The sequence below is a fragment of the Diaporthe citri genome (genome assembly GCF_014595645.1).
Source record: "Diaporthe citri strain NFHF-8-4 chromosome Unknown scaffold_10, whole genome shotgun sequence".
Classification (NCBI taxonomy): Eukaryota; Fungi; Ascomycota; class Sordariomycetes; order Diaporthales; family Diaporthaceae; genus Diaporthe; species Diaporthe citri.
In genome coordinates, this window is record NW_025064855.1 from 682,456 (window position 1) to 701,039 (window position 18,584).

The 18,584-nt window shown below is 35.2% G+C and overlaps 5 protein-coding genes across 5 annotated transcripts; 3 read left to right on the forward strand and 2 right to left on the reverse strand.

The window, feature by feature from the left end:
• Positions 1-6,703: 6,703 nt before the first annotated feature.
• On the forward strand, positions 6,704-8,499 carry INS49_003415 (uncharacterized protein; the record flags this gene model as incomplete). Its single annotated transcript, XM_043164209.1, has 2 exons — positions 6,704-6,877; positions 8,263-8,499. 2 exons carry the CDS (start codon positions 6,704-6,706, stop codon positions 8,497-8,499), a joined length of 411 nt encoding a protein of 136 aa, XP_043018974.1.
• Positions 8,500-9,001: 502 nt separating this feature from the next.
• Positions 9,002-9,678, forward strand: INS49_003416 (uncharacterized protein; the record flags this gene model as incomplete). The annotated part of the gene is made up of 3 exons (XM_043164210.1): positions 9,002-9,086; positions 9,183-9,494; positions 9,563-9,678. 3 exons carry the CDS (start codon positions 9,002-9,004, stop codon positions 9,676-9,678), a joined length of 513 nt encoding a protein of 170 aa, XP_043018975.1.
• Positions 9,679-11,637: 1,959 nt separating this feature from the next.
• Positions 11,638-12,177, forward strand: INS49_003417 (uncharacterized protein; the record flags this gene model as incomplete). The annotated part of the gene is made up of 2 exons (XM_043164211.1): positions 11,638-11,995; positions 12,101-12,177. The coding sequence occupies 2 exons, from the start codon at positions 11,638-11,640 to the stop codon at positions 12,175-12,177; spliced, it is 435 nt and encodes a 144-aa protein (XP_043018976.1).
• A 273-nt stretch (positions 12,178-12,450) lies between these two features.
• On the reverse strand, positions 12,451-13,548 carry INS49_003418 (uncharacterized protein; the record flags this gene model as incomplete). The annotated part of the gene is made up of 1 exon (XM_043164212.1): positions 12,451-13,548. One exon carries the CDS (start codon positions 13,546-13,548, stop codon positions 12,451-12,453), a length of 1,098 nt encoding a protein of 365 aa, XP_043018977.1.
• Positions 13,549-14,955: 1,407 nt separating this feature from the next.
• Positions 14,956-16,074, reverse strand: INS49_003419 (uncharacterized protein; the record flags this gene model as incomplete). The annotated part of the gene is made up of 2 exons (XM_043164213.1): positions 14,956-15,644; positions 15,861-16,074. The coding sequence occupies 2 exons, from the start codon at positions 16,072-16,074 to the stop codon at positions 14,956-14,958; spliced, it is 903 nt and encodes a 300-aa protein (XP_043018978.1).
• Between the last annotated feature and the right edge of the window lie 2,510 nt (positions 16,075-18,584).

An 18,584-nucleotide genomic window follows, 5' to 3' on the forward strand; every position in this document is an offset into this window, starting at 1 on the left:
ACTTAATAATAATAATTAAAGTAATTATATATTATTATTATATATTTCTTATAAGGAGCTTTATTACTTTTCTTAATAATAATAATATTTATATAACTTTTAATTAAATTCTTAATATTATTTAAAAACTATTCTTTTTATAGCTTATTAAGAAATTTATTAAATAATTCCTTAATTACCTTTTTAAAGGTAAGATTAATAAATTATTAAGCAAAGTATTAATTTTATTTAATATTAATAATTTTATATATATAAATATTTTTTATAAAAGCATTATAAAGAATAATGTTAATAAATTAATCTTTATTAAGGATACTTTTTAATTTAAAAAAGGTATAAATATTTTTAATTAAAACTTGCTTAACTTATAAATTATAATAAATAGCTTAAAAAGGAAAAAAAGAATCTTTTTATATTAAATTTCCTAACTTTAATTAAAAAAGGTTTAATAATAAAGATATTATTATAAAAAGATATTTAAAAATAAAAGGATTATAATATTTTGCTTTAATTTTAATTTAATTTAAAAGCTAATTAAAGTTAAAAGAATATTAAGAAAAAGAAAAAAGAAAAAGAAACTTAAGAAAGGAAAGGAAATTTATATATATAAAGTTATTATAATAAGAAAAGGTAAGTAACATTAATAATAAGCTATTTTATTATTAAAAGGAGTAATTTATTACCTTGCTTTTAATTAAGGTTAATTTATTATTTAAAAAGAATTATTTATTATTAATTTCTTACTTATAAAAAAATTATTTATCTTTTTATTATAAAGGAATTTTAATTAAGTAACTTATTTTAATTTATATTTAATAAATTTATAAATTAAAAAGGGAGTACTTTATAATTAATTATTATTTAAAAGAAATAAAAGATTATATATTCCTTTTACTTTAATTATTAATAAAATAATAAATTAATAGCTTTTAATAATAATTTATAAGCTTCCTTATTATTTTTTTTTTTAATTACTGCTATTATTTAACTTAAGGGTAATAAGTTATTAGCTTTTGCTATTTTAGCTTATATATATTATTATATTTATTTATTTATAATTAAGCCCTTTTTTTCTTTTTTTCTTTTTATTTTTTTCTTTTTATCTTTATATTATTATTAATTAAAGGTTAAAGATTAATTATTATTTAGCTATTTTAATAATAATATATTTTTAATATATTAATTTTTTTCCTTTACTTAATTCTTATTTAAGAATAAGTAATAATTATTTATAAAAGCTACCTTAAGCTATAATTAAATATTAATTATATCTTTTTTTTATTTTTAATTTTCTTTACCTTAATTACTTATATAGCAATCTTTAAAAATATAAAACTCTTTTTATTATTATACCTTCCCTTTTTATTACTTAACTTTTATTACTTATTCTTTATTTTATTATTTATTTTCTTTACTTTCTTTTTTTATAATTAAAAGTTAAAATATTTTTTAGCTAAAAAGATAAGATAAAAAAATAATTTTAATTACCCTTATATTATAAAATACCTTAAAACCTTAATGCTTTAATTTTAATAATTAAACTTATTAATTTAAAAAAGAATAATTTAATATTAATAATTATAAAACTTTTTTACTTTAATAACTTTAAAAACTTATTTAGTAAAATATTATAATTTTTAAATATTATAAATATTTAAAATTAATAAAACTTTACTTAAAAAGTAAATATTAACTTTTTTAAAGATTTTTTTAAAATAAGAATTATTATAAATAAAGTTTGCTTAAATAATATTTAATAATTTTAAATTCTTAATTAATTATTATTCTTTAATATAAAATAAATAATATTTAATAATAAGTTTATAAAGATAATATAAAAATATTTCCTAAGTATTAATCTTTATTTTAAGTTAAGAAAATTAACTAAGTTAATAAATTTAATAAAATAATATTAAGCCTTTTTTACTTTTAATTTCTTTAATATAAAAGGAATGCTTTATAAATATAAAAAATTAAAAACTTAATATATTATAACCTTTATAACTTAGCAACTTTTTAACTTTTAAAATATTATATTCTTATTTAAAAAATCTTTATATTATAATTATATTTTACTTAAGAAATATTAATAATATAAATTAATAAAAGATTATAAATTTATTATTATATTTATTTATATATTTAATTATTAAATAATAATAATTTTTAATAAAATAAAAAATTATTACTTATTATAAAATAATTTTATATTAAGAAATAAAAAAAGTAAAATAAATAAAAATGCTAAAGTATTTATTTATAAATATTTAATAATTACTTTAAAAGATAAAATATAAGATTTTAATAAAAAGTTTATATTAAAATTAAAATAAATTAATAAAGTATTTTATAAATAATATGTTATTAAGTTTATTAAAAATTATTTTAAAGAATATTAAGAAAAGAATAATTAAAAAGTATAAAATTAAGTTAAGACTTTTTTAATTAAAATTATATATTTTAAGATATTTAAAGTTATTATTAGCATTATTACTTAAATATTTACTATTTAATTAAAGTTTAATAAAATTAATAAAGCTATTTAAATATTTATATTAATTCCCTTTATTAAAATTAATAATATAAAAATAATTAAAATAAAAAGTAAGCTTTTATTATAAAGAAATATTATTTAATAATAATTATTTAAATTATAATATATTAAGATTATTATTAATTATAAAAAGAGTATAAGGGAAATAATATTTTTAATATAAATTAATTTAATAACTTAATTTTAAATATTTAATATATAATAAGGTATAAACTTTTAAATAGCTTAAAATTAGCTAAGTAAAACTTTAATTAAATAAGCTTTTAGCTTAATTATTATATTATAAGATATTTTAAAGTTAATAAAAAATATTTATTTTAATATATATAAGAATCTTTTTTACTTACTTATTTTAATAATAAATATAAATAAAACTTAAAGTATATTAATTAATTTAAAATAATTAAAATAATAATAAAGTTTATTTAAAAATAATTTAAAAGGCTTATAAGTAAGCTAATTAAGTAATTAAATATAAAATATAAATATTAAAAATAAAAATATTATAAAAAGTAAAAGTAAAAATAAAAACTTTATAAAAAGTAAGAATAAAAGTTAATAAAGTTAATATATTATACTTAATATAATAATTAAAAGAAAAAATAAATTTACTTTTTATTTTATAAAAATATTTAAATCTTTAATAATTATATTAATGCTAGTTATTAAAGTAAACTTTAATAATTAAAAAAATATAATTAATAAATATATTATTAAGTAAATCTTAAGAATATTTAAAGCTTTTAAAAAAAAGCAAAAGTTATAATAAAATAAATAAGTAAGAAATTAAAAATAATAATAATAATTAAGATTATAATAAAGTAAATTTTAAAAGCTAAAAGCTTAATTAAAAATAATAAAGTTTTATTTTAATAATCTTTATAATACTTATTATAAAGTATTTAAAAAAGAATATATTAATAAATATAAGGAATTATATAAGAAATAATATTACGTTAAATTTTAATTAATTATAAAAAGCTAGCTTTTATGCTTATTTTAAATATTCTTTTAAGAAATTAACTCTTTTCTTTTCTTATATATTTAATACTTTAATTAAGCTTTTTTTATTTTTAAAATTTTTTAAAATATTTATCTTTTCCCTTTCTTTAATTCCCTTTTATTCCTATCTTTCCTCTTTATTACGTTAAAGCTCCTCCTTAAGTTATCCTTAAGAGGGTTTAGCAGAACCTATCCTTATTTATTTAAGTGGCTCGTTTTCAATATATAAATCCATAATATAAATTATAATAATATATATAGCTTAATAACGCATTATAATAATTTAAAACTAATTATCGCTATTATTACCATAATAAGCTAATAGCTTTAATAATTTAACATTAAAACGGTATACTTACATAATTATCTAAAATATAATATTTATATATAATTATTATAAGAATATTAAATATTATTTAAAAATTAATAAATTATTTTAAAACTTCTTAATGCTTTATATAAACTTAAATAATTAAATTATAAATAATTTAATACTTTTAAAGAAGAATTAATTAAATATTTAATAAAAATAATATTTAATACTTATATTTTTATTAAAAATTAAATTATTATCACTATTTATATTAATAATATTCTTATCATTAAGAATTCCTTTTAAGTTAATAAATTTCGCATTAAGCTTATATAATATTTTAAATATAAAGATTTTAATTTTTATAAATACCTACTTAAATTAAAAATTATATAAATTAATAATAAAATTCATATTTCCTAAAAGGAATATACTTAATAAATTTTAAAATACTTTAATATATTTAATTATAATTAAAAATAAACTCTTATAAATCTAAATTTATTTCTATAATAAAAAGAACTTAATAATATTATAATAAATATAATAATATATTAATTACTTACTAAATCTATTAATTTTCTTATTATTAAAATAAAACTTAATCTTATATTTTTATATATAATGCTCTTAATATTTAATATAAAGCTTATAATTATTATTTAAATATTGTAAAGGAAATGCTTTAATATATTTAATATATATTAAATTATACCCTAAGATTTTTAAAATAAACATTATTATTTTAATTTACTATACTTAATATATATATTAATACTTCTTATAATATAAATTTAAATAATTTAAAAGCATTTAGCGGATATATATAACTGCTTAACGGCAACCCAATTACTTAATTATTAAAGCGTTAATTTATTATTATAAAATCTACTTATAAAATAAAATATATAATATATTTATTAGCATTATTATATCTTTATTAAATAATTTAAGCATTAAAAAATTTAAATATTAAAAATATTAAATATTTACTTATTTTATATATTAATAATTAATTAATATTAAACCTTATTTAAAATTATAAAGTTAACGTTTAATTAAAATATATTACTATTTATTATTACTTTATTTATAAAAAAATTAAAAAAATATATAATATTTATTATATTATATTTAAAGATAATTTCATTAATATTTATATAAAAGCATTACCTTGCCTTACCTTTAAAAAAGCTTATATAAGATTAAAATTAAGATAAATATAGGGTTTATATTACTAAATAAGCATTTAAATAATTAACTAAAAATAATATAAACGGAATATATAAATATTAAATAATGTTTATATAATGGTTTTAATATAAATTATAACGAAACATTTAAATTATATTTTTAGCCATTAAAACGGGATATCTCTTATTATCATTAAAATAATAATACTTGCGATAAGGGGTGTATTAAAAGGTGCAAGGATTATATACCCATACGCTAACGCTAGCCTATAAATAGGCTCCTTCTAAGCGTTTAATAACGGGAGATTTCTCTCCTTAACAACACAACAATTAACTATCGTTTGCTTCATTGCTTCATCATTATTTACATCTATCCACTCGGGGGGAGAGAGATGATCGATCAGCAGAACCCAGGCAAGCCAATATCCCAATGCCTCTCATCGCCGACCAGACTGCCATTGCCTCTTGGCATCACATAAGTGCGGGCGGCCGCCTGACGAATCTGGCACCGCAGTGCTTGGCGCTACGTTTCGCGATCAAGATGTTTAAGAAAATATTGGCCGTCTGAATTTCCACTGTTTTCTTTTCTTATTCCTTTTCCGGAGGCGTGGAAAGAGGTGTTGTGATCCTTTTTCCCAGCGTAAAGGTTGCCTACAATCTTCCCGTAGATACAGATACACTACCATATTGGCCTTCCCTCTTTTGGTCGAGGTAAAAATGCTGCGGAATTTGTCTTGAAGTCTACTTAATTACACATCTTCAATGGGTCCGGAGAATCCCCTCTCTTATTGACAGCTCTGTTTTGGCATCAATTACCAGTAATCGGGACTCGACAGTAAATAAGTCAATCATGTACGGCTTGACTTGGAAATTCTTGGGACACCTGCATGTTGTAATAACGGGCACCAGATAATTGGTGATAAGATAAAACAGAAAAAGACCAAATGAAAGCAGAGAGATCTCAGGTATACACTGAATTTGATCCTAGCTGACAAGTCTCATTATGTCGGCCTGCGGACGGGTAGTCACAGTGTGAGTGCTAGGAGGCTCGGTGGAACAGTCTGAAAGATGAGAGTGGTGCAATAGGATAGTGTCTCAGCGGGATCTTATGGCGCCTAGTGCAAAGGTGGTGTTGGTATGCCTAGGTGAAGAGTGTTCAGAAAAAACAGCGCTATATAATGATGTATCTGATCGGGTGGGAGCATCTGAGCCCAGTATCAGTCTGAGCAGCGAGCCGGTATTCCGAGGCTGAGACCGTCAATGATCAGTCCGGGGATGAGGCGATCAATCCGAGGCTGGCTGGCGATGCCAGTTGTGGGGATGGTAAGACCAACTCATCATCACCAATGGCAATCGATGACTAGGGGTCTGGACTAGGCTGATGCATCTGTATCATAACTCTCGTCTCTTGAGGGAGAGGATGCTGTAGCTGACAATCAATTGCGGGACGAAAGCTGAATATGGGTTCAAGAATCGAGCCATGCGTCAGCTGTTGTAGATATTGATGGAATAGCAAGCCTCAGGATATCTACAAAAGGCCGCTCATCCTCTTGCTCAAACTGTTCCCAGCATCTCGCTCCTTTGTATCCTCGTCAACTTACCAATCCAGATCAATACAGTCAATTTTTGCGTCTTTCCAATATGTGGCCCCCCAAGATCATCCTCGGCCTATTCGCTACGGCCTCTGCGCTTAATATTCACCTCTTCCTTGGTAGTGGTTGTACAGATACCATTCCTCACGTTGTTTGCACCAATGTGAACCCCGGGACCAAGTACAATATTACCGACATGGAAGATGCTTCTCTCGCAGAACTGGTATGTACCTCCCAAGTTCCAATATACTCTGAAGGCCGTATTGTAACAAAGCATTTTTCCATATAGTAAGTGATGATCATTACAGGAGAGGGATAGTTATAATCCCTCCCTAGTATCACCGTCCTCTCCATCACAGATCTTATTAACATCCCCACTACCTTTAGCCTTACACTCGCAGCAAACGGCCAACCCCCTATCGTTATCGATGAGAATGGGAGTCCCTAGGACAAGATTGGATAAGGAGTCCACTCAGTGCAGCTCCAGCTCTAGGACAGGTATTGAATTTGGTGGAGGTGACTAGATGGCAGGTCACTCGTTTCCTGGCCTGCGGCAGAGACTGTTGTTGCGCCTTTGCTGCGCTCGCCCTGTTTCCTTGCCTATCTATTCACTGCCTCAAAGGCACTTCATACTTCATCACTACCACTGGCCACTGTAGACGGGATTAAACAATAACCATATAGCTATCTGGGTAGTTAGTCAATAAATCCTTGATTGGCATCCTGACCTGAGCCCCTGCTTTCTTTCTGCTGCAATATGTAGCTGTGTGTTCGGTTGGGATAGTCGACAACGGGAGGACGCCGCGGATAGCAAAACACCAGGTCTCAATCCCAGGTCAAGATTGAGAGGAAATCGGTAAAACATACAAGGAGGTGCACACGTCTCGAAAAAGGTAAATTGTTCGTTCAAAGTGGGCGCTTTTTAAAGTTCATTTTTGGTTCCACAAAGTAGTGCCAAGACAATCTCCTACGGCACTCAGTCTACTTTATGAACAGTCCTGCGACTCACTTCCGAAACACGTCGAGTCACTCCATCCTCGGCACAGCAATAGACAGACCTCGCAATACGTTGAAGTGATACGCTGTGAGCTGAATACGAGCATATGCCGTCTAGCAGACGCCCAAGCGCCACTGCGGCTGCATTGGCTTAGCTTTGCCGAACGATGCCTTTTCGAAAGCTCCTAGGGCAAAACTATACCCCAGATGATGTAGAGTGCTTGGCACTCTAACCGCGTCAGCAGCCCGCATGGTTCATTTCCGTGTCATATGACAGCAGCCAATCCTCCGCCGAACCGTAGATGAATTAAGCTTTAAAGTTCACAGTTTCCTTTGTTGGGTCAGCACCCCGCCCATCCCGATGGGCCGGTCGCTTTGTCCCCTTTCCACGAGTCAGCGTACGCCCACCCAGCTTCCACAGTACGCCCACCCAGCTTCCAGCGTTGGCCCACCCAGTACAAGGAAATTGGCTGCATGCGCTATAAAATATTAGTACTGCGGGGTTATTAATAAAGCATAGCTATAGCTATCTCAGAGGGGTCCCATAGCTACCCCTCTATTTGCAACTTAAAAGTTACTTTTGCTCTCTGCCGCCCTCTGCGCCCTCTGCAGCCCTTTGCACCCTCTGCGCCCTTTGCGCCCTCTGCGCCCTCTGCGGCCCTTTGCGCCCTCTGCGGCCTCAGCGCCCTCTGCGGCCCTCTGCACCCTCTGCGGCCCTCTGCACCCTCTGCGGCCTCAGCGCCCTCTGCGGCCCTCTGCACCCTCTGCGGCCTCAGCGCCCTCGCGGCCCTCTGCTCCCTCGGGGCGCTCTGGGGGCTCTGGGCGCTCTGGGGGCTCTGGGCGCTCTAGGGGCTGCTTGTATTTTTAAAGTATTGCTTAAATTAGAAAATAGCTACCCTAGCTTCTTATATGCGGGGTAAACTTAGAAAAGTACCTAGTTTTATTAATATAATACTAAGAAAAGGAAGTACTGGGTGGGCCAACGCTGGAAGCTGGGTGGGCGTACTGTGGAAGCTGGGTGGGCGTACGCTGACTCCCTTTCCACTTACCTTAGCTACCTCTCCACCTGTGCACAGCTGCGAATTGCGATCTTCAAGACAATGTGAGCATCCTAATCGTCTTCGGACCGCCACCTTACACAAGCAAGATGTTTGCTGCAATCCGACGAAAATAATGAGCCGAAACCCGAGTCATCGTCGTACCACCTGAAGATTCGATTTGTGTTGCATGAGGCTTGGCTTGGCCAACACAACGGACCAAACCTTCTCAAATTCGCGTTTCGAACCGACTCTCGCCTCATCCATCCTTCTCTCCAACTTCTCAAACGGGCACACACGAATCGCCGCCCAGCATGAATCTCTTGATCGCCTTGGTGGCAGCAGTGGTATCGCTGTCCGCACACGTATCCGCCCAAAACTTCCAGCACTCATGTTATAGTGAGTCCAGCCGCTGTCTCATCCCGGTGACACAGGGTCTCTCAGGAGACGCGTGGTCGTAGGCGGACCAGAAAATCTGACAGGCCCGTCTCCTAGATTACTACCTCGACAACGGCGTAGCAGACGGCAGCCATGAGCTCTACCTCGAGGCGTTCTGCTCCGGGGGCACCGACGAGCAAGGGAACGAGCGGTCGCGGATCTGCACCAGGCTGAAGCTGGCCGACTGCTACAAGAACGTCAATGGCGCGCTCAAGGCGTATGGCGACGACGAGGAGCCGTCGGACAACCTGAGCCAGACGTGCGAGGTCGACAGCTGTGCCATCATGCGGGATTCCTGGGACGGGCCCATCATGACGTGCCAATGCCGGAATGATAATGGGGAGTACGTGGATACGACGATCGATATGAGTAAGCCTCAGTCCTGATGCTGCGTAACTGCCATTTGAAGATGTTTGTACTGACAATGTGTGCTGCAGACGCGGAAATAGGTAACGAGGGGGGTCTTTTGCAGTGTGGGGACCAGTATGGAAGTCTCACCTGTCCCGACTGGGGTCCTTACTCAACAACATTTTTACCCGAGGAGGACCTGTGATGACTGGGACCTCTGTTTTACTTAGCGAGCGATTACAGAAAAGCACAGGCAATAGATATGCTGTCATGGTACAAGTGCCTCAACAGTACTAAGATCTCTGTTTGCACCGAAGCAGTCTCATGAGCTACGATATTGTGACATGGAAGCCAACTTGTTTGGGAGTACTGGTCCCCGCCGCGATATTTACGCGCCAGTTCCATAGGAATGATGCATGGGTCACGCAGTAAAGCAGGAAAACCCTGTCTCGGCTTCTGTTTCTCTCCTCGTCAGCCCTCACATCAATTTTGGGCTTTTCTTCTTCTGAACACGGGCATTGATGCAGGATGAGAAATTCAGCCTACAAAAACGGGGAATTAGGACATAGCCATAATTGCATAATGTTTGAGGACGACATGGAACATGGTCAGGTCCTGTTCGCCGCCCTGGTATATAGTCTTTGTCCCGGACGAAGGCCAGTGTACTACTCAGAAATCACAGAACGGCGCACTAGAACGACTCCCCGCTCTGGAGCACGATTTACGTCTGTTTCTTGTTCACGATACCAGAATTTGGTGATGAGACTAGAACGGGACCGGCTTTGAGCACACCGACCAATAGATCAATCCCACGGACCTTGGGACGGCGACCAAATCCAGCACGCCAGTCACAGAGCCTAGCACATCGAGCGGTATTTGGACTACCTCTGTAGAGAAATGATTGCAAGCCGATGACGATTTGGCTGGAATCAGAAGCCTTCGGCCGTTCAGCCGCTTGCTCCACAGTCGACAGTCGTTGGAGTTTGCCAACTCGGTCGAGGCATCACCACACGCAGACGTCTTGGACCTCACAGACTGCGCAGGCTTTCAGCTAAGCCATGAATCTACACACAATTATAACACTGATACTATCTTGGCCAGCCTAAAACATCGCTTTTAAGGTATCGCAAGAACCTTGGTCACCCCAAACATGTCCGACATCTATCAACGAAAAGAATTCTACTCAGTAGCACTAATCATCAATCAACGTGGTTCTACCGAGACGTTCTTTACAGAATGCAGAGCTATCATCAAAACTCCTGGAATTTGAACTACAGAGGGCTTCGGAGTCGCCATATCGTAATCAGTCTGGTGAGTATTTTTCACATGTCTTATTGACCTACAATGTCTAATTGTCGGGATTAGTATAGCGACCCGAGCATAGAGGGAAAATTCTAGGTAGCTAAGACTTGAAAATTAAGGAGAGTACATGATTCCAAGTTTCCCGCTCGGGCATACTATTCTGGGCTGGCGTGATCACGAGGCTCCTTCACCGTTGGCGATAGCCACAGCAATCCAGAAGACCTGAGCCCCAAGGCCTAGTAGGCGCTAACTCGGCGCAAATGTTTCGGTGCAGATCAATGTGGAGGACAGATGGCTGGGCCTGTGACCCCGATCCAGGCCAGGCACGCTCACCAAGCGGGCGGAGCGGTCGAGGCTAGATCGCCAACGGCGGCTGGGCAGCGCGCAAGCGCAGAAACGAGCTCGGACGTTCGTGGCTTTAATCTGATTTATTGAATTGCTCCCGTGCGGCTTTTACTCTGGTGTCTCGGCAATCGTCCGACCACAGGAACCGCGATGTTTAGCTCATTTTCTCAACATCCAAAATTCATCACGATGCAATCTCAGCTGGGCTTGCCAAGAGGATTATACGAGGACGGGCTGTGAATAGGCACGCCGTTGATTCGGAACCCCTTAATGATTTCGCCGTTGGCCATCGTAAGTTAGGATCAAGAAACTTGGGAAGCTAGAGCGACGTACCATGGAGTTATAAAATGACACGAAGGAAGCATTGGGGCTCATGGGTTTGGTCAACATATTATCCCTTGAGTTCGTATTTTCTTCAAAAGTTGGTATTCATTCAGTCCGCCGTGAAGAACAACTGCCATATCAATTCCAACTCTCTCAGACATCAACTCAGCCTTCACCACACAAAACCACCAGAATGCAACTCTCAACGCTCCTCCTCGCATGCGCAAGCATTGCAAGCACGACTGTCGGAGCCACCACGATCGGGCTGAAAGGACTTGCCAGCAAAGAAGTCAACTTCGCCTGCATCAAGACACAGCCCGAGTACACGGCCCTCATGCCCAAGTGCGCACAGTACTGCCACGGGCTCGCCCTCACCACCAACGGTTGCGCGCGCGACGACCACATCTGCCACTGCAAGAACTTCAGCAAGACGGCGCAGATCATCGAGCCCTGCATATTCGGGCCCAACCCTGGTCCCGCCGGGCCCTGCACGAACGACGAGATTTCGCAGTTTGCTGGCATGGGCGCCAAGTATTGCACCTTCTGGAACCGTAAGCACCATCCTCCCCCTTTCACGGGCCCCCAATCTGTCATGTTTTGGAATGCTCCAGAATGCATCACTTTGGGACCCGTATCAGATGATTAACACGTACCAGAGACGGCGAACGATGCCATCCAGGGAAAGTTCAGGGAGAACGCGCTCACTTGCAAGATCAAGGGTATACTCGGTTGAAAGCCATGCATGGAGGTCACCCGTAAACGGTGCGATGAAAAAAGAATGGTTGTCTATTTACTTTGGCACAAGGATAAGCTGTGACTCTTTTGTATATCCCGTATTTCAATTCTCCTCATATAGGTTGGTCTTTGCGAATAACCCAGGAAAATAATTGTAATGGTTCATCCGTAACCATCAGAGCCGTCATCGCACGGCGACGCCATCAATTCGTCAGAATGTGTATGCCGAAATTAGTCACCGAAACCCGGCCAGCCTGTAACTGCTTTACCATTACCGACCACCAATCGAAACACCAGCCCAAGAATTAGGATGAAACGCCATAAGGTCGTAGAACCCAATGGTGATGGCCACAAAGAACACCCAGCGGCCGACCAGCGTAGCCAGGGCACCAGAGAGGCCCATGCCGGCAAATTGGTACAGCGTCGACAGCGTCAGGCTGACGGACCCGACCGTGGAGCCGAAGGCGCTCAGCCACGAGGCCTTCTGCCAGCTGGGCTTGTACCACCTCTCCTGCAGCCATATCAAGAGCAAGGAGTTGGCCACGACCAGCAGCACGAAGCCGATGAAGAGCGGCAGCTGGATGGCCAGGAGGATCCGCTGCGTGTCGCCCGGGTCGAAGAGTCCCGGGATGGTCGTGACGACAACGACGTTGAGGGCGACGAGACCCACCCAGTTGACGAAGCCGGCGCGGAAGGGGACCTTGGCCCACAGGGCGGCGAGGTCGTCCCTGGTCGGCAGCCATACCCATGATTTAGCGCCGAGAAGGGCGGGCTTATATGATTTGGGCGGCTCGAGGGCCCCGATCTTGATGTCGAGTGGCTCCATGGCGCCGCGGTGGGCGTTCAGGATCGCGACCAGGCCCAGCGACGCACCCATCAGCAGGAGGATGAGGCCGAAGTCGGTGGTAAGTATAGTGGCGGCGTTGATGTTGAACCCCAGGGTCTGCGGCGTTACCTTCTGGCCCCTGGCTTGTATCTGGGCCGTCACGACGCCGAAGGTGGCCGCGAGGGCCATCAGCGTGCCGCCGAGGGTGAGGAAGATCTTGACGACCCAGACTGCGTCTCGGTACGGGAAGATGGTGAACATGCGCCAGGCCTGATCCCTCACGCTGTGGACCTCGGGCTCCTGCTCCCAGACGACATCGAATATGGATTCTGGCTTGGTGGTTGCTTCTTGGGCGCAGTGGTTCTTGTACTGGACCCAGTTGACTGGGATGAAGCTTTGCCGGCGTGCGATCTTTTCTTGTTCTATTGCCAGCGGTGATTTTTTGTCCAAGTCGCCGTTGTTCCTGCGTCGAGCGCCCGGGGGCAGTCCCAACGGCTGGTCCAGGCCGTAGAGGGATGCCCTGTAGGCGACTGCTGCGTTCATGGTGGGGGAAATTGAAGGTCGTTCTTGAGCCCTGCTCACTTCAGCACGACTTCCACCCACTCCCTTGCTTCGAGAAGATCCACTCGCGCAGTGGCTCTTATTATTGTTGACAGCAGCATAGTGACTGAAGTAGATTCAACTGCTGAAAACGAAAACGTGGGGAGGTCAAAGCAGCAATTCAATGCCAAGCTCCGGTAGACACCAGATGCGTTTCTGGATACGCAAGATGACAGCGTCGTCAATGGTCAACATGGGCCGGAAACCAGGACTCCGTAATTCTATTATGGTCATCCTGGAGTTTTGTTTTCCTGGACGGGTTCGACTTGGCAGGCGCTCTTTGGTATCACCAGGCTGCGGGTACAATTGCTGATCCACAATGTGTCCGTTCCCCGCGGGGACGCTTTGAGCGCTGCTGGGAGCATCCACCATTGTGGAACAGCAAAAGACAGATTAGGAAGTGGTGGGTAAAAAAGACATCACTTGAAACACCGCAGATTCGCTTTGCAGCAGTGCTTATCTACAGCTCGGCCGCGTGGCAAGATGAGAAGTCCGATTGCAGGAGTACAAGGTTTGGCTTCGACGTTGAGTAAAAATTTCCTCAAGAAGAAATTGGTCTGAGAAAGACACAGACCGTGAATTTAGCCCGTCACAGGCCTTTTGCTCACCGAATACTTGAAAGTCCACCATGCTGTACCAATGATCCTAGAATATGTAATATTATCATTGTTTATCACTTTTACCGATGTGAGTCAGTATGATTTGCAATAACATTGTTGTTCAAAGTTTTCGTCCTCTTACCAGGATAAGGTCTCCGAAAATGCATGCCTTGACAGTCCCGCGTTTCCAAAGCTGTCGTCCTGTCTGAGGTGACGTCTCGAGGGTTAGGATTGACGCATAAGTTCAGGGTACTACCTTGTCTCCCATGCGTCCTGTCGTCGATCGGATCAGCATATGATCTGCGGGACTCGGGAACCATGAAGTGCAATTGTGCAGGATAGCCAGGCTCGCCAAGTGGCTGGAGTCCCAAGCACTGCTCTGCTGTCTTATCTCATGTAAGCTTCGGTGACTGCTTGGTCAATGGCGGATCTGCCCATGATGTGTGACAGCGGGCCGTGCCACTGAGACCGTGTGCGAGAAATCTTCGTCCCACCTTACTTGCAATGCCTATCCCCGTGCAAAATAGAGAAACGTGTCTTTGAAATGTGGACGGCAGTGTTCCCTTTATTGGGACTATGCAGTCCGAGTCTCTGCAGACACATATTCACCCATCGAGATACACCGCACCCCTACCGAACAGGCCGCTCCAGGCAACCCTCACGATTTCACCCACATGCAGGACCATGATGCTGTCCTCTTTTATCACGGATTGTCGAACGATTCCAGTTCTAATTCAGCCGCAACGATGTCTTACACCAACTCCAAAAGCCTCTTCTCTCCCCCGAAAATGGAAATGCGTTCATCCCACCAGGTTGACCCTCCAACATCCTCGCCAGAGATGCTGAAGTGGTCGATCCGTCTGTACGCGATCCTCCCTTCGTGGGGTACCCTCTCTACTACCAAACCCGCCCATTCTTGCCGCTCCTCATCCTCACTTAGAGCTACAATTAGACTCTGAGACCCCTCCACACGTATGACTTCGGTTTCATCAAGGTCGAGGTCAAAGTCCTCGCAAGCCCACGCTTCCGTGCGAGCCAGCATGGCGGGCTCGTTTTGACTTTGCCATTCAATTTCGGCGCAGTAAGCCCTGATAGATATGCTGGCGGAGGTGCAAGTACCAGTAGGGTTGGCATCGTTGGCCAGCTCAAGTGTGTAAGACACTGCATCCGCCAACTGTGGCAAGGGCAGACCTCCCCTACAGCCAAATACAGGACTATCCATGGATGCCCAGCTCCAACTAGGCGTGCGCGGTCCGTCGTCTTCAGCGCCTGGTTTCTCTGACCAGAACAATCTTGTCGCCTTCTCTGGATCCGAGCGCGGCGGTGGCGAATCCGTCAAGACCCAATTGAGACTTCCGGGTAAAGTCTTCCAGAAATGGCCAGCAATGTAAACATCGTTCATAGCTTTTCCGATATCATGTGCGATGGCCGACAGGGCCACTAGTTTGTCCGTCTTAGGATACGTTAGCTCTCATTTCGTATATTCGTGTAGCACACTCCACCACGTTTCCAACAACGCGTCGTTGGTTGACCCGTCAGGGACGGTTTTCTTCGTCAGACCGAAGAAAATTGGGCCGTTCGTCCTGATCAGATCGAGGAAATCTGGGCCTCGCGTCTCGATTTGTGTCGCTTGCAAGCCACCCGGAATCGACTCACTTGCATTGGGAAGCTGAGCACAGTCCCAAAAGAGCTCGCCCAGGCCAAAGCTGACCACGCGCGTGGCCATAACGCGCTCTTGCAACGCCCATGCTCGGTAGCCAGGCGGTTGCTCGTATACTGCGTGGTTGAAGTAATTCAGGGGCACCATAACAAGAGCATCATCATCCGGGTCCCGGTGATCCCTATCGGCATTGATTTCAAAAGGGGGCATGGCCGTCCTCCGCGTGCGTGCTTGGTTGAGTATGCTTTCATATGGATTTGCCGCGCAAGTAAGGGCGAGAGTAAGGATGCTATCCTACCAGGGGGAGGGGTTTTTTTTGTTAAGATCGCATCAATATATTAATGGAATAATGATATAATAATGATATGCAATTAAGGTTTTAATATGCTTTTTTTATATATATATTATGCATAATTTATATATTATTAATATATAATTATTCTTAATATATTGAAAACGAGCTACTTAAACAATAAGGATAGGTTCTGCTAAACCCTCTTAAGGATAACTTAAGGAAGAGCTTTAATATAATAAAAAGGGAAGATAAGAATAAAAGAAAGCTAAAAAAAGGGAAAAGATAAATATTTTAAAAATTCTTAAAAATAAAAAAAGCTTAATTAAAGCATTAAATATATAAGAAAAGAAAAGAATTAATTTCTTAAAAGAATATTTAAAATAAGTATAAAAGCTAGCTTTTTATAGCTAGCTGGAATTTAATATAATATCATTTCTTATATAATTCCCTATACTTATTAATATACCCCTCTTTAAGTACTTTATAATAAATATTATAAAAATTGCTAAAATAAAACTTTACTATTTTTAATTAAGTTTTTAAATTTTAAAATTTATCTTATTATAATCCTAATTATTATTATTATCTTTAATTCCTTACTTGCTTATCTTATTATAACTTTTACTTTTTTATAAAAACTTTAAATATTTCTAAGATTTACTTAATAATATATTTATTAATTATATTCTTTTAACTATTAAAATTTGCTTTAATAATTAATATTAATATAGCTATTTAAGATTTAAATATTTTTATAAAATAAAAAGTAAATTTATTTTTTCTTTTAATTATTATATTAAGTATAATATACTAGCTTTATTAACTTTTGCTTTTGCTTTTTATAAAACTTTTATTTTTATTTTTACTTTTTATAATACTTTTGCTTTTAATATTTATGCTTTATATTTAATTATTTAATTAGCTTATTTATAAGCTTTTTAAATTATTTTTAAATAAACTTTATTATTATTTTAATTATTTTAAATTAATTAATGTATTTTAAGTTTTATTTATATTTATTATTAAGATAAGTAAATAAGAAAGATCTTTATATATATTAAGATAAGTATTTTTTATTAGCTTTAAAATATTTTATAATATAATACTTAAGCTAAAAACTTATTTAATTAAGGTTTTACTTAATTAATTTTAAGCTATTTAAAAGTTTATACCTTATTATATATTAAATATTTAAAATTAAATTATTAAATTAATTTATATTAAAGATATTATTTTTTTTATATCCTTTTTATAATTAATAATAATCTTAATATATTATAATTTAAATAATTATTATTAAATAATATTTCTTTATAATAAAAGCTTATTTTTTACTTTAATTACTTTTATATTATTAATCTTAATAAAGGGAATTAATATAAGTATTTAAATAGCTTTATTAATTTTATTAAGTTTTAATTAAATAATAAATATTTAAGTAATAATATTAATAATAGCTTTAAGTATTTTAAAGTATATAATTTTAATTAAAAAAGCCTTAACTTAATTCCATACCTTTTAATTATTCTTTCTTTAATTTTCCTTAAAGTAATTTTTAATAAACTTAGCAATATATTATTTATAAAATACTTTATTAATTTATTTTAATCTTAATATAAATTCCTTATTAAAATTTTACATTTTATTTTTTAAGGTAGCTATTAAATATTTATAAATAAGCACTTTAATATTTTTATTTATCTTACTCTTTTTATTTTTTAATATAAAATTATTTTATAATAAGCAATAATTCTTTATTTTATTAAAAATTATTATTATTTAATAATTAAATATATAAATAAGTATAATAATAAATTTATAATCCTTTATTAATTTATATTATTAATATTTTTTAAATAAAATATAATTATAATATAAAGGTTTTTTAAATAAGAATATAATATTTTAAAAGTTAAGAAGTTATTAAATTATAAGGGCTATAATATATTAAGTTTTTAATTCTTTATATTTATAAAGTATTTCTTTTATATTAAAGAAATTAAGGGTAAAAAAGGCTTAATATTATTTTATTAAATTTATTAACTTAATTAATTTTTTTAACTTAAAATAAAGATTAATGCTTAGGAAATATTTTTATATTATCTTTATAAGCTTATTATTAAATATTATTTATTTTATATTAAAAAATAATAATTAATTAAAGATTTAGGATTGCTAAATATTATTTAAGTAAATTTTATTTATAATAATTCTTATTTAAAAAGGATTTTTAAAAAAGTTAATATTTACTTTTTAAATAAAGTTTTATTAATTTTAAATATTTATAATATTTAAAAATTATAATGCTTTATTAAGTAAGTTTTTAAAGTTATTAAAATAAGGAAGTTTTATAATTATTAATATTAAATTATTCTTTTTTAAATTAATAAATTTAATTATTAAAATTAAGATATTAGGGTTTTAA